We start from the raw sequence: 13,597 nt of genomic DNA, 5'->3' as shown, positions 1-13,597 counted from the left end.
CTTCTACAGTCTACACCAAATCTCTTAGCCAAACATATATATCTAATCTATTTTCACCAAATGTTTTCCTCCAGAATAAGGATGCTAGTTCAAGGATGTGATAAAGACAAAGATGCATATTTGCATAGGGCCCACTTAAGTTAAGTGGCCAGTTCTCTTGCATTCCCTGAGTTGATGTCAACCTGGGTGAATATTATGATAACAGTCAACCATAGGCTTAGGCTGGCTATCAGCAGCACACAGATCAGAGATCAAATAGACACGGTGACACCTAGTGGACAAAAGACAGAAATACCAAACAATTACGCTTCTATAATAATGTATTCAAGCTCGAGCTTGAAAGTAAAGTAAGTAAAGTAAGACACAAGCCAACTGAACATAATTTACATATACAATATATTTCATATGGCATATTCCCTCTGTAAAACCATACTGTGATACACATTTTTTTAAGACCAAATACAAAACAATTTAGGAGTCTTTAACATTAAAATGTTTGAGAGCCACTGCTTAAGACAATATGCTCCACCAGATTCCGAACCAGAATCAGTAGGCCTATTATTAGAATTGTCTTTTGTAAAAACACTGAGTGGAGTTGAATCATCATGCCGGAATACCATTACAGCCCTATCCTGAAGTATCCCAAAGCCATTGCTTCTTTGTGGAGATACAGAGCCATGACATGTTGCGTTCACACCTCCATGTAGAGATGCTCTGTTGAAGACAAACAAAACTGAGTTAGACTTGAATTTAACACCTCAATATCCCCTTCACTGTACACACACAAATAAATAGGAATACATATATAATACATATTTTAGTGTTGATTGATGAATTTATTAACAGATTGGAGAATTACAGTACATTTCAAGCACAACTCAAAACAAAACTGTTAACTGTGGACGACACCACGACACCACGACACACTTGTTTACAATAGGGCCCACCATGTTCAATTCATCATAACAATTAGAGACGTACAAATATACTCTATAGCAAAAAAACAGGAAATCATCATAGAGGAGGTAAAAAAAAGGAAAGAAACAAACATACATACAGTGAGAGGAAAAAAGGGTGGGTTGGGGATTCAGGTTTTACGGGGGTCAGTTTCGAATTGCGGCCATCCGTAGGTGCCCATAGAGAGCGGTCAAGGGATTTGCAAGTCTTAATGACTGTTGGTAGGGCGTTCCACATATTGGTGGAGCGAAAATAATTTAATCCCTTGTTTGTGCCGAATCTGGGTTGCACATGGTTAGTTGCGCAGCGCAACTAACCATGTGCAACCCAGATTCGCTCCCTCTGGTGTTATAGGTGTGGACTTCGTTGACATTAAGGAAGTATTTAGACAGGTACATGGGTATCTTGGTGCTGTATCGAATCTTGTGGACCAGACCCATTGCAAGATGCTGTACTCTGTCGTCAACCCTAAGCCATTCCAGTCTGTCAAATGGGCAGGGGTGATGTTAAGGCAGGACTTATAAGTGATTTGTCAATGGCACATCCAAACAATTGTAGTATCTGTGTGTGTGTGTGTGTGTGTGTGTGTGTGTGTGTGTGTGTGTGTGTGTGTGTGTGTGTGTGTGTGTGTGTGTGTGTGTGTGTGTGTGTGTGTGTGTGTGTGCGCGAGAGAGAGATATACCTTGTCCTTGGTTGTTGTCTCTTAGCTGTGTTTTGTCGAGGGGGTGACAGAGCGGGACTATATTGACATCAAATGCTACACCTCTGTAGCTCTCTATCAGTCTCTCCAAAGACCTAAAACACTCCAGCCTCTCTCCTGAAACCAACTATAAACACACACACACACACACACACACACACACACACACACACACACACACACACACACACACACACACACACACACACACACACACACACACACACACACACACACACACACACACACACACACACACACACACACACACACACACACACACACAAAACTGTAACACCTCCCGGCACACAGCAGCACATATCCTGAGACAGATTTGCGTGCGTGTGTGCGTGCGTGCGTGCGTGCGTGCGTGCGTGCGTGCGTGCGTGCGTGCGTGCGTGCGTGCGTGCGTGCGTGCGTGCGTGCATACATTAATTGTGCCTATGGACACTAACTAACCTGAACACAACAGCCATCAGACGAGTATACAAGCCTGTAGGTGTGTACAAAAGGAGTCTTCCTGAAAACACAAAAAGAGTAGAGATTCAAGAGTGAAACAGATATTATGTACTGTATGTGAATACTAAATCTTAACCACAGAGCTCAACTCATGTGTGATCACATCCTTTGTGGTCAACTCCATCAACAGATGGCAGCTAATTTAATTTAATTTCACTCATTTAACTTACTTTAATTATTAATTTACCGATATAATCTATTTAACCAATACAAGACACATCAGGCTTGGCTTCATTAAAGACATCCTCTATTTATTAGGCATTGAACAAAGGGTGTTTCACAATGCACATTGTGAACCAACGAGCTATGAAGAACTATGATTCATACTCTTATTTGAGTGAGCTTTTCTTTTTAATATTTCTCATTTCTGCATAACAAAGCAAATGTAAAGCTTTAATGACAAATAGCTGGCATAGCGGGGTCAAATCACGTTTTTTTTTCTGCATGAATGCGTTTGACTAATCTCTCAAGAACAGATTTGAGCGGTGGAGGGTTCCCAAATTGGGGTTTGACTGACAGAAGTAGTTTGCCACTTTTCTGTCTTTGCCACTTTGCTTCAATGTTGTGGAGTGACTCAAATACAAAATAATCATAATCGGTCTCTAAGATATTCTTGAATACTTCTCAATCATCAATCTAGTAGATAATATAAGCATACTCCATAGAAGTACTTATTATTTTCGTTACCAAAATAAGTTGTTTCTTGGAATAAGGTGAGCAAAAAAAGACTGTTTTGCTTAAAGGACCACTTCACTACTTTTCAACCTATCTTCATATAATAGGTCCTCACTAATAATCATGATAAAATGGCACGATTTCTTTCTACTTAGTCTGTGTCTCATAGGAGGGCTGTGGGTAGTTTAGAAACAGTCTTCCAGTGACATCATTAGGCAGATTTTTTTTTACAAAAATGTTTAGATTTTCGTGAGAACGATGGCTTCCATTTTCACAATGCAACTTTCAGGACTAGAAAGCCTGCAGTTTCTATTAGCTTGGATTCCCCATCCCCATCAATGATGTCACTGGAGGACGGTTTCTGAACTGCCCACATCCCTCCTATGAGACACAGACCAAGTAGAAAAAAATTGCGCCATTTTTTCATGATTATTAGTGAGGTCCTTTAAGTTGTTGTATTCCAAGAAACAATTGTGGAAAATGTTTTATTTTTGATGAAGGAATTGTTATTATTTTGTTTGTTTGAAGAAGCAAAACAGGACAGGCTTACCTTGTATCTGATTGAGACCTATTCAAGAATAATCTAGACAAAATAAGATATTTTTTAGCAGCATTTGTGTTGTCTTCCCGGAGTTACTTGGGTTAAAAAACAGAAGGTAAAAACAAACAAAAACAAATCAAAACGAAATAAAACTTGAATCCCATTTTGAAGACTCACCTCACACACAGACAGTAAGCTCCTTGCACAGTCTCACTGTCTCTCAGCAGAAAGCTGCCTTCGCGCCCGTATCTCTCCATCAGCCTCTCTGTATCCTCTCTCCCAATTTTACCATAATAAATAGACTGAACCAGAATGCCCTCCGTCTCCATGTTACTTTGAAGTCAGACACTGCATGTGTACCAATGAGAGTGTATAGCCTATCACTTGCAGATGAGCATGTGAAAGGGTACAAAGCAGGAAAACATGAACTCTGCGGGTTTCACACCTTTTTTTGGTATATGCAGCTGCGACGAAGTTGATGTTCACACACTTTCCCTCAACCAAACAATGGCCATTTTGTCTTTCGGCATGTGAGAGAGAAAATTGGTTATGTTGGTTAGAATTGTTTGTGTTGTTGTAAGCATTCCGTATTTTCAGATCAGTTATTTTATTGTAAATAACGACAACAAATTTGGTGGGAAAATAGTTACCTTGGGAGAGTCATGATGATATAGTAATAATTTGGTCCCCACTCATTTGGGGTAATTTGTAGTCACTGTCCATTTGCACATACATGAAATTTGTCCTGCATTTATCTATCCTAATTATTAGTACAGAGCTCAGGGAGCACTTCCCTTCCGACACATACCAGACCTGGACCGAGGTTTCCGTTTCCCAGACAGCCTCTCTAGCCACTCAACATTATCAAACAAACACGAAAGAGTGTTTGTTCTAGTGCTTATTTGACCTATGACCTATAATAGGTTACAGCTGAAAAATGGGGAAAAAGGACATTATTTAGTCACAAGCTCTTGTTAATACTTTTGATTGGTTAAATATTCATAAAACCCACAGACACACTTCACTTTAAACCGGAGACCCTGCATGCCATTTAGGGTGAAAGTCTATATTTAAAGAATTGCCCAATGGGTGGATGCGTCACTGAGTCGGACCATTGCAATTCTTGTTTTCAAAATGTGTTACATTTTGAGCTTGTACATTAGTTTTGTTATATATATATATTTTGATTTTTAATACATGAATGCCAGAACAGCAGAAGTCAACAAGAAAGGAGGTGAGACTCTGAGTGCACTATGTTTATTTTAGTTTTACAGGATGTGGTGAAGTTGTCAGGTTGGATGTAAGAGACAAATGAAAGTGGTATATAAAGTAAGCTTTTACAGTTAGAGATGTGGGACTATGCACCCTCACACTCACAGACAGACAATACCAATTATATTGTTCATTATTTTCAGTTGTATTGCTGTGTAACTCTATGGATAAGAGAAGGTAAATGCTTAACATGTATAAATAAAATAAGATTTAATGTTTTTCACCCCAAAAAATCTGGTAAATATGTAACTTCAGTTATATAAGAGATAACATGACTCACTCTGGTATATAAATAATAGTCACAAGAACCTTTTGGAAGTCTTTTGGAACAACTAAAACAAGCCATTCCATTTTACAAGTGGAATTTTACAAGTACAAGCAATATAAAGAAAAAACAGTTAATTTTAAAATATAACGATATAGACAAACAAAATGTAACTATGTGAAAATAATCAGGGCCTTTGCTAAGCCAAGTTAGCAATGAGCAAATAAGACACATTAAAATAAAAAGTTTTTTAAGTGGGGGATTAATACAACACTTCACCCATTGCATTGTAGCTTTGAATACAGGGATTTAAGCCTGATTTATACCTTATACTAATTTATAAAACAGAGTATAAATTAAGCATTTAACTTTTCTCTCACCTCTGTGTCTATTGTGACTGGGTTATGATGGCACTCTCATTTCTCCCCCTCTCTCCCCCTGGGTGTGCGGTTCGTCTGTGGCCTGACCTAGGACGACCATCTGGGGATGTAGTCGGGTCGCGGGGGCAACAGCTCCACCAGTGCACTCCAGAATTTCATCTCCAGAGCAACATTAGTAACTTTCTCCTGGGGGATCCCGAGACGTTCCAAGGCCAGTGAGTCGATGCGTTTCCTCCAACTACGCCTTGGTTTGCCCCGGGGTCTCATCCCAGTGGGACGTGCCTCGAGGACCTCCCTAGGGAGACGCCTGAGAGGCAGCCTAACCAGATGCCCGAAACACCTAAGCTGACTCCTTTCCAGGCAAAGAAGCAGCGACTCTACGCTGAGTCTCTCCCACGTGACTGAACTTCTCACCCTATCTCTAAGGGAGATGCCAGCCACCCGAAAACTTCTTTTGGCCGCTTTAAATGAGTTTTCTAAAAATATATATATTTAGAGAAAATACAAATGCCTCATACGTGTTTATTACTTATTAGGTTATATATTTGCTATATACTATATAGTACTGTATAGTTGTGGCACCAATTGAACTCCAACAGGAATTGTATATAGAAGTGCATGAAAGAAGAATAATTAGGTGGATGTAACCTGAAACTGGTCAAAAAAGACAAGGCTTTCAAAATACACACACACGATAACTTAGCTATACGTTACACATCTTATAACTCTTCCAACTGACAAAATGCAAACCAAAAATAGGATGTGGTTGTTCAAATGATGCACACCATCCTCAAACTCATGCATGCTGCACCGCTTGTTTTCTATAAATATAGCTCTATATCTGGAAAGGATGGGTGAGCATACCGTTAGCCCCAGTGCCTGGCTGTCACAGCTCAGGACACAAAGCTGCAATTAAGACAATCATTTCAACATACCTTCTACAATGCCGTCAATTGTTACAATCTTGGCTTTTGCTGTGATGAGAACTCCAGGTCCAGAACAGACGGCACGGTCTCATTAGGCATGAAAAACTTTTGGTAACAAGTAGCTTGTTAGCAGTGGTGGAAAAAGTGCTCATATTTTTTGAGTGGAGCAACCACTGGCTGGCTGGCTGGGTGGGTGGGTGGGTGGGTGGGTGCCTGGGTCTGAGCACCAAAACAGCATGGCTGTTTTTCACCACCTGTGCGCAACCTAACACACACACAAACAGACGCACATATTAACTGTATATATGATGATTTCGGGTGTGCCAGTACAGTACAGTACAGTAGAGGGTACAGTAGAGGGACCCCCACATGGTAACTGTCATTTCTCAACCATTTCGGACGCGGGGCGGCTCGCCGGATTCGGCCCGCCTGGGCGCGTTCCTGGGGGTCTGGTTGTTCCTGAATCAGTCAGGAGTTACTTGTTAACCCTTTTCTGGGCATGTCATAATAGACAAACATGGTGCAGTGCCCGGTGTCGAGTCGGTCGGACCCGCGGTTGTCCAGAACCGCCCCAAAAAGGCCTCTGCCCAGGGCCCCTTCCCGGTGTCCATAATGGAGCTGGCTTGTTCTGACATCATTCTGTCTGTCTGCATACTCCATATTTGGGCATGCCTGAAAAGGACTCCATATATGGGCATAACTAGAATGCACTCTGTCGAGGGTGGGGCATGCATTTCCAACTTGCATCGTTCCAAGTAGGCCAGTGCCCAACCGGCACCGCTCTAGTTAACATGAATCATAAATTAGGAGAGAGAGAGAATGCATGTGAAATGAAGATTGTCAGATTAAAAAGTGGATGGAGAAACTTGCAAGTTTAGGTTTAGGTAAGCAAGATAAGATAAACCTATGTTGATCTGACAGTGCAGTCTATGGGTGGAGGAGCCAACCTATATAGAAATCGTGCCATGGCTATTACTGAGCAGCTCACTGAAATCAATTTGAATGCAGGGGGGACAAGATCACATTGTCAGTCTTTTGTAATGAAAGAAAATGTGTGCATTCATAAAGCCTTTGTTTCTAATCCTATATTGACAAACAAGCAGAAAATGTTTTCTGTTCTTCCCTCCACTCTCAATTTTATGGAGAAGGAATAAAATCTGTGCCAAAGGGAGAGTTCTGTCTTCTGTTTCAGAGAAATCGAATAATCGGGTTAGTGATGTATAATATATGTAAAATGAATAATACATGGTATTTACATCAACAAAAAGTGAATGTTTTGAAAACTTTTTGACTGCTGGGTAAGCTTTAAACAATTCCAAGAAGTATCATTGAGATCAGAAAACTTAGCATTTACCTTATTTCATTGTTATTCTACAGCCAAAATGTATTGTATTGTTTAATCAACTAATCAACAAATTCTAAAAAGCGAAACAAGGTAACCTAGAGTTGTGCATAGGTGGGCCACATGGCTCACTGCCAAGTGACTTCAAAGTCCGAAATAATGTCATGACTTAATGGCGATTGGATTGCTTAATAGTTCTAGTAAGCAATCCAATTGCTTAAGAGGAGGACTGTTAATGATCCCTAAAGATTTCATACAACAATTGAATGGGGTTGGAGTTGTCCTCTTTGGCGGGGTGGGATTTGTTGATGACCACATGGTGGCATTCAGGATCTTCAGTTGAGTACGTTCTGCGGTTTATCACAAGACACCCTCTGCCGAGGATGACCCACCGCAGGCTGATCAGACCTGGGTGTGTGTCACATGGTGGTACATGTGGTCATGCTGCTCCTCTCAGCGTCACTGGCAAGTTCTCCCTCTGATCCCTACCTCCTCCAGAAGCCTTGTGTTGGAACTGACTACAAAGCCTCTGCAACCCACCTCCACGTTCCAGCCCCACTCCTCTGCTTAAGCTGATGAGTTGGCATACCTCAACCTGTTCCGTTCGTATGCCTCACCGATGGTCAGCGGATGGTGTCCTCCCAAGGGACCGCCAGCTCAACAATGAAGACACATAGGCACCCTCTTGTTCTCGAGTTCGGCAGCCAAGCACTTCAGCACTTGTGCTGTAGTGGCGCCAGGTGTATCTTTGAGTTAGGCTGGTCTTACAACGCACCAGCGAGCAATGTATTAATCAACCATTGGCCTTTGAGAACTAATTTATACAGTTTAATGGCTTCCTGTTGTGTTTTTCAAATCCCTCCTAAAAACTCACTTTTATAACGTATAACGTTTTCTAAACATTCCATGTTCCAACGTTGCCTGTTCTTTATTTTTATTATTGTAAACTGTTTTTTATGGTGTGCACTGCATTTGTTCTTATTTTTTGTAAAGCACTTTGTAACCTCGTTTTGAAAGGTGCTATATAAATAAAGGTTTATTATTATTATTATTATTTTGATGACGATATATCATTGCGGACATCGTTACAGTAGTGTTATAGCATATTTTAAAACATTTCAAAAATGTCTGGTACAGGATGCCATCCTGACCTCTATGCACATCAAAATGGGTTACTGTAGTTGTGACCCTGCTTCTGTCAAATAGTTTGGTCTTCATCCTCCTCAGTCCTTTGATGTCCTTGTCCTCTTGCACCCAGTGAGTGCAGGGCTTGGATTTCTGCAGAGAACTGCTCTCCCAGGTCTCTGTTGGCCTGAAGGAAATCCTTCAGTCTGACCAAACCCTCAGTGTGCTGAGAGCGAGCGAGCGAGAGAGGCAGAGAGAGAGAGAGAGAGATGAGACAAGAAGAGTTTGAAAACATGACTAATGACAAAAAACTCCCATATCTGCTGGGCGAAATACAACAATATGCAAACAGCAGCAGCAAGATTTGTGAGCTGCTGTGATAGGAGAAGGATATGAAATGGAACACAACCACCCTAAAGACTACTACTAACTATTGTGTTTCTGCATCGAGTGATCTCGGTACATAGAAATCGATTTATTGGCGATTCTGACTTTCAATTGTACATACATTTTGTTTTGATTGTATTGTTTCACTTTGGCAATGTAAACATATGTTTTCTCATGCCAATAAAGCCCTTTGACATGAATTGAATTGAGAGAGAGAGAGAGAGAGAGAGAGAGAGAGAGAGAGAGAGAATCAGAGTGCAACAGGGAAGGATATTTGGAAAGCGATCGGTTTGAGGTGGTGTTATTGCGAGTGTGCGTGCATGTGGATATGTGTCACGCCATTCACACCTGTGCCTCTGTGTCATGAAGCAGCTCCTGCAGCGTCTCTTGAAGCAACTCCACTTCCCATTGGCTGATCAAATCAGCGCCGGTCTCCCATTGGTCCGTAGTCTGTAGTCCGTCAACATGAGCAGCATCCACTCGGTCCAGCCGTGAAACACACACTGACCAATCAGCTACAAGCATCTGGGCACACGTCACACACACACATAGTCATTTGTTAATGTCAAAATAGTACCAGAGTTGTGCCCTAATCTTGATAGACCTGAGATGGAGTTGTACAGATACACATCCACATGCACTTGCGGCAAACACACAGATACATGTGCGGCTTACATGCACACATGAAGGCGCGACAAACACATGCACACATGGCTCACATACATGCACAGACACATGCAAACACTAACCTCCTGTATTCGCTTTGCGGCTGAAGCCACCTCTGCTACATGGTTGAACCGTTGCAGGAGCATTTTTAGACTGGCCTGGTAGTGTCTCATCCATTCATCCTCCACACGCAACTCACATGAATGCATCAGTTCATTCCTACACCGGATCACCTGCCATCACGCACACACACACACACACACACACACACACACACACACACACACACACACGCATGCACGCGCACCCACGCATGCATGCGCACACACCATTTGAAGAATATCTGTTAAAACTTTGGACTTGTGAAACAGAACGCTACCATACACTTAAGATTATGTCATAAAGGTAGGCAGCTGAAAATCAGGCTGAACTAGCAGGGGGGTGGGGGGGGGTCACCTCTCGAACTAGTTTAGGGTCTACGGAGCTGAAACGATCACAGTGGTTGATGAGGTTGAGCAGAGCCGAGGCATCGCACTGATCGGCCCCCGCCACTCGAAACTGTCCCCGTGGCATGTAGGCCTGCACAGAAAGCAAGGGAGGGAGTGAGAGAGAGAGAGATAGAGAGGGAGGGAGGGAGGGAGGGAGAGAGAGAGGGAGAGAGAGGTTGGGCTAATTTGTCTCTATTTACTGATATGCATCCAAACCCTACAGGCCAAGTTAGTTGTTTAAGCACAGCACCGTGACACGTACATTAAAATGCAATGTGTGCGTGCGTGCATACAACACAACCTGACTACATTGATTTGTAAATCATTACTTTGTTAAATTGTTACACTCTGTCTCTGTCAGTGTGGGTTAGGTCCAGGTCTTCTGTGAGGACAGATGGCAGTGAGTGGTCAGAGGTGTACAGGGGCCAGTACCTTTGCCACTTCCCAGTGGTCATGCAGCCAGGAAGAGGGTCTACAGTTGTCCCAGTTCACTGTGATGTTAGGCTGTCTGTGGTGTCGTAGGATCACGGTCCGCCACTCAGAACACACTGCACACACTGAAGACGGCTGTGGACACCACACACACACACACACACACACACACACACACATTATTTCCATATCCCCCAACGCACTCCCAAGTTTTGCAAGCACTTTGTCTTGGGAAGTTTTACCTGACTCACTTGTACTGGTTCATGTTTTTGTTTATATTTCCTGATGTTTTATTGCTCTTATGTGCTTGCCTTGTTTTAACTTTATCGTTTTATAAGTACAGTTTACTTACTATAACACACACACACACACACACACAGAGAGTTGTTTTTTTTTTTTTTTTTTTACGTGGGACGTGTTTCTCTGGCGTTACACGTACCATAATTTCTCTTTCGGTTTTCTGTTTGAACCGGGGGGGGCGGGGGCACAGAAAGCCCCTTTCGGCAGTATTAAACATCGACATCAATGAAACATTTAAACATTTTGAAACCATTTCTGGGATATTCTTCACCTTATTCCGGGTGGAGCCGGCGGTACATGATGAACTTTGACAGGGTCTCCGTAAAATGGCATGTTGACCGAGAAGATCTCCGTGGAAAGCTCTCATCTCAGTGTTAGTGAAAACATGCAGACCCTCCTTCAGTATGCGCAGACAGTGTCCGGCTTTTAGCCAGTTCTTATAGCCCTTATCATTCAAACGAACTGCCAGTTCTTCGAATACCATTTTAAATGAAGTTTTAAACAAACTTCAAGACAAACAAAAGAGCACAGTAGGCCAGTACAGTCAGACAGCTTCCGACACTACAAGGTAGTTGGGCTCCACCCATTCTGTGCAACAAAGAGACATGACACGCTAGGTCTGTGCAGGAGTAGGCCACACGGTGGCGCCAGCACCACGGGAAAGGGCCGTGGAGGACGTTAAAGCTGATGGTTAAAGAATGCAGGTTTGGTGAGTCATTGGTTATTATTGTAAACAAAATCTCGGTTGAATGAACAGCTACCTGAAATCAAATAAGAAGCTAACTATGTGTCCTTGTCCCTCCTGTCTCTTACATAATACCGCCCTACCAACAGCCATTAAGAAATGTGAATCACTAGACTCCTTCAAAACAGCTTTCAAAGAGCACCTGGCTACAGACTGCTGAAATACTTAACTGTAAAAAAGTTAAACCCCCGACCCCATGTTTTTCCCCTTTTTACTTTTGTTAACTCTATGTTGATTTCCTTTTATTTCATAGAAGTGTATATTTGTGCGTCTTTAAATGTTCTGATGAATTGAAAATGGAGGACCCTGATCATGCCTGATGTAAACAAGTCTTCTGGTTTAATCCTCGTAGCAGTTTTTGTATTGACTTAATGACTTGTGCTTTTTGTTTGAAATGTACCCATTCTGCAATCAATCAATCAATCAATCAATCAATCAATCAATCAATCAATCAATCAGTAAGTAAAAGTAACAATACCACCAGTAGACGCCCTGAGGGCAAGAAGCGACCTCACCCTTGAGGTCACATCCGCCATCCGCCTGGGTGACGGCAGACCGCTGGGCGAGTGCTGGCACTTTGGCATGAGGGGTCAGATCAACATATGGAATGAATTCTGTACTGGCCATATGGAGCGTGTCTTGAGTGTACAGGGTTTGATGAGGTCAGATCAACATATGGAATGGAATGTCAGAACAGATCAGCTCCATATATGGAGATCTAAGGATTTGAGGTCAGATGTAGAGTTGATGGCCGGCTCCATATATGCAGATCTAGGTGATGATCCAGTCTTCTCCATGTATGGTTATCCAGGGTTAGATGAGGTCAGTGTCGTGATCTTCATATATGGAGATGGCCATATGGTGGCGTGACGTGTCAAGAGGCGTGATGTCACGAGGTGTGACCATATATGGAGGCGTGATGTCACGGGGCGTGACCATATATGGAGGTGTTATGTCACGACGCGTGACCATATATGTAGGCGTGATGTGACACACAGAAGTGCAGGTTTTCATAGTCAATGTAAATGCAAGAATGCCTGAACTCTATATATAGAGGGAGAGAGAGAGAGAGAGAGAGAGAGAGAGAGGGGGGGGGGGGAGAGAGAGAGAGAGAGAGGGAGAGAGAGAGAGAGAGAGGTGTAGAGAGAGAGAGAGAGAGAGAGAGAGAGAGGTGAGGTGCTCTGGATATTTTGCCTCACCTTAACACTAACAAGACAGAATTGATGGCTTTAGAATGGATGAAACAGTCACAGGACACCCACAGATTTAAATACATAATGCAAACAACAGCAATTATGAAAATGAAAAGACATTTGTGTTGTATCAAATAATTTCATCTTTACATGAAAGTGTAATTAGTCTTTTAGGATGCACACAGAAAAACAAATATCCCTCTATCTTTCTAATTGGATCTCTACGGATTTGATGATAGTTAAAGTAGATTAGACACCCCGGAGTGTGTGTGTCTGTGTGTGTGTGTGCGTGCATGCTTGCGTACGTGCAAGACTGGGCTGAGAGAGACTCCCGAATATATATGTGTATATTTATGTTGTGCAGGGTTGGGTGTACATGTGTATGTTTGGGTGTACATATGTCTGTGTACACAGGGCTGTGTGTGTGTGTGTGTGTGTGTGTGTGTGTGTGTGTGTGTGTGTGTGTGTGTGTGTGTGTGTGTGTGTGTGTGTGTGTGTGTGTGTGTGTGTGTGTGTGTGTGTGTGTGTGTGTGTGTGCGCGCACACCTGCGCGTGCATACGTGCACACGTGCACACGTGCGCGTATGTACACGTGTGCCTGCATGCAATCCCAGCAGGGTGGGTTTTTCTTAAGCAGAGAAGATCAAAGACACATTAGTATTCTGAAATAAATCACATGCCCAG

At 42.5% G+C, this 13,597-nt stretch overlaps 2 protein-coding genes across 2 annotated transcripts; both read right to left on the bottom strand.

Moving 5' to 3' along the window:
* Nucleotides 1–379: 379 nt before the first annotated feature.
* On the bottom strand, nt 380–3,721 carry LOC306943480 (SH2 domain-containing protein 1A-like; the record flags this gene model as incomplete). The annotated part of the gene is made up of 4 exons (XM_079529863.1): nt 380–714; nt 1,640–1,784; nt 2,117–2,177; nt 3,570–3,721. The coding sequence occupies 4 exons, from the start codon at nt 3,719–3,721 to the stop codon at nt 692–694; spliced, it is 381 nt and encodes a 126-aa protein (XP_079385989.1). The 3' UTR covers nt 380–691.
* Nucleotides 3,722–7,618: 3,897 nt separating this feature from the next.
* LOC306943581 (uncharacterized protein CXorf38-like) lies at nt 7,619–11,555 on the bottom strand. Its single transcript, XM_079530001.1, has 6 exons — nt 11,247–11,555; nt 10,676–10,810; nt 10,212–10,334; nt 9,839–9,988; nt 9,438–9,614; nt 7,619–8,928 (listed from the first exon to the last, which is right to left on the bottom strand). The coding sequence occupies exons 1-6, from the start codon at nt 11,457–11,459 to the stop codon at nt 8,776–8,778; spliced, it is 951 nt and encodes a 316-aa protein (XP_079386127.1). The 5' UTR covers nt 11,460–11,555; the 3' UTR covers nt 7,619–8,775.
* Nucleotides 11,556–13,597: the final 2,042 nt, after the last annotated feature.

The sequence above is a fragment of the Electrona antarctica genome, assembly GCF_951216825.1.
Source record: "Electrona antarctica genome assembly, chromosome: 19".
In the NCBI taxonomy this organism is placed as follows: Eukaryota; Metazoa; Chordata; class Actinopteri; order Myctophiformes; family Myctophidae; genus Electrona; species Electrona antarctica.
The sequence above is the reverse complement of the archived record's forward strand: the minus strand, read 5'-3'. Positions and strand labels throughout refer to the sequence as shown.

Coding starts and splice junctions, on each gene's coding strand:
- LOC306943581 (XM_079530001.1), bottom strand. CDS start 11,459: ATGGTATTCGAAGAACTGGCAGTTCGTTTGAATGATAAGGGCTATAAG. Junction 10,811..11,246: donor CCGGCTCCACCCGGAATAAG/GTGAAGAATATC, acceptor TGGTGTCCACAG/CCGTCTTCAGTGTGTGCAGT. Junction 9,615..9,838: donor CCGCAAAGCGAATACAGGAG/GTTAGTGTTTGC, acceptor ACGTGTGCCCAG/ATGCTTGTAGCTGATTGGTC.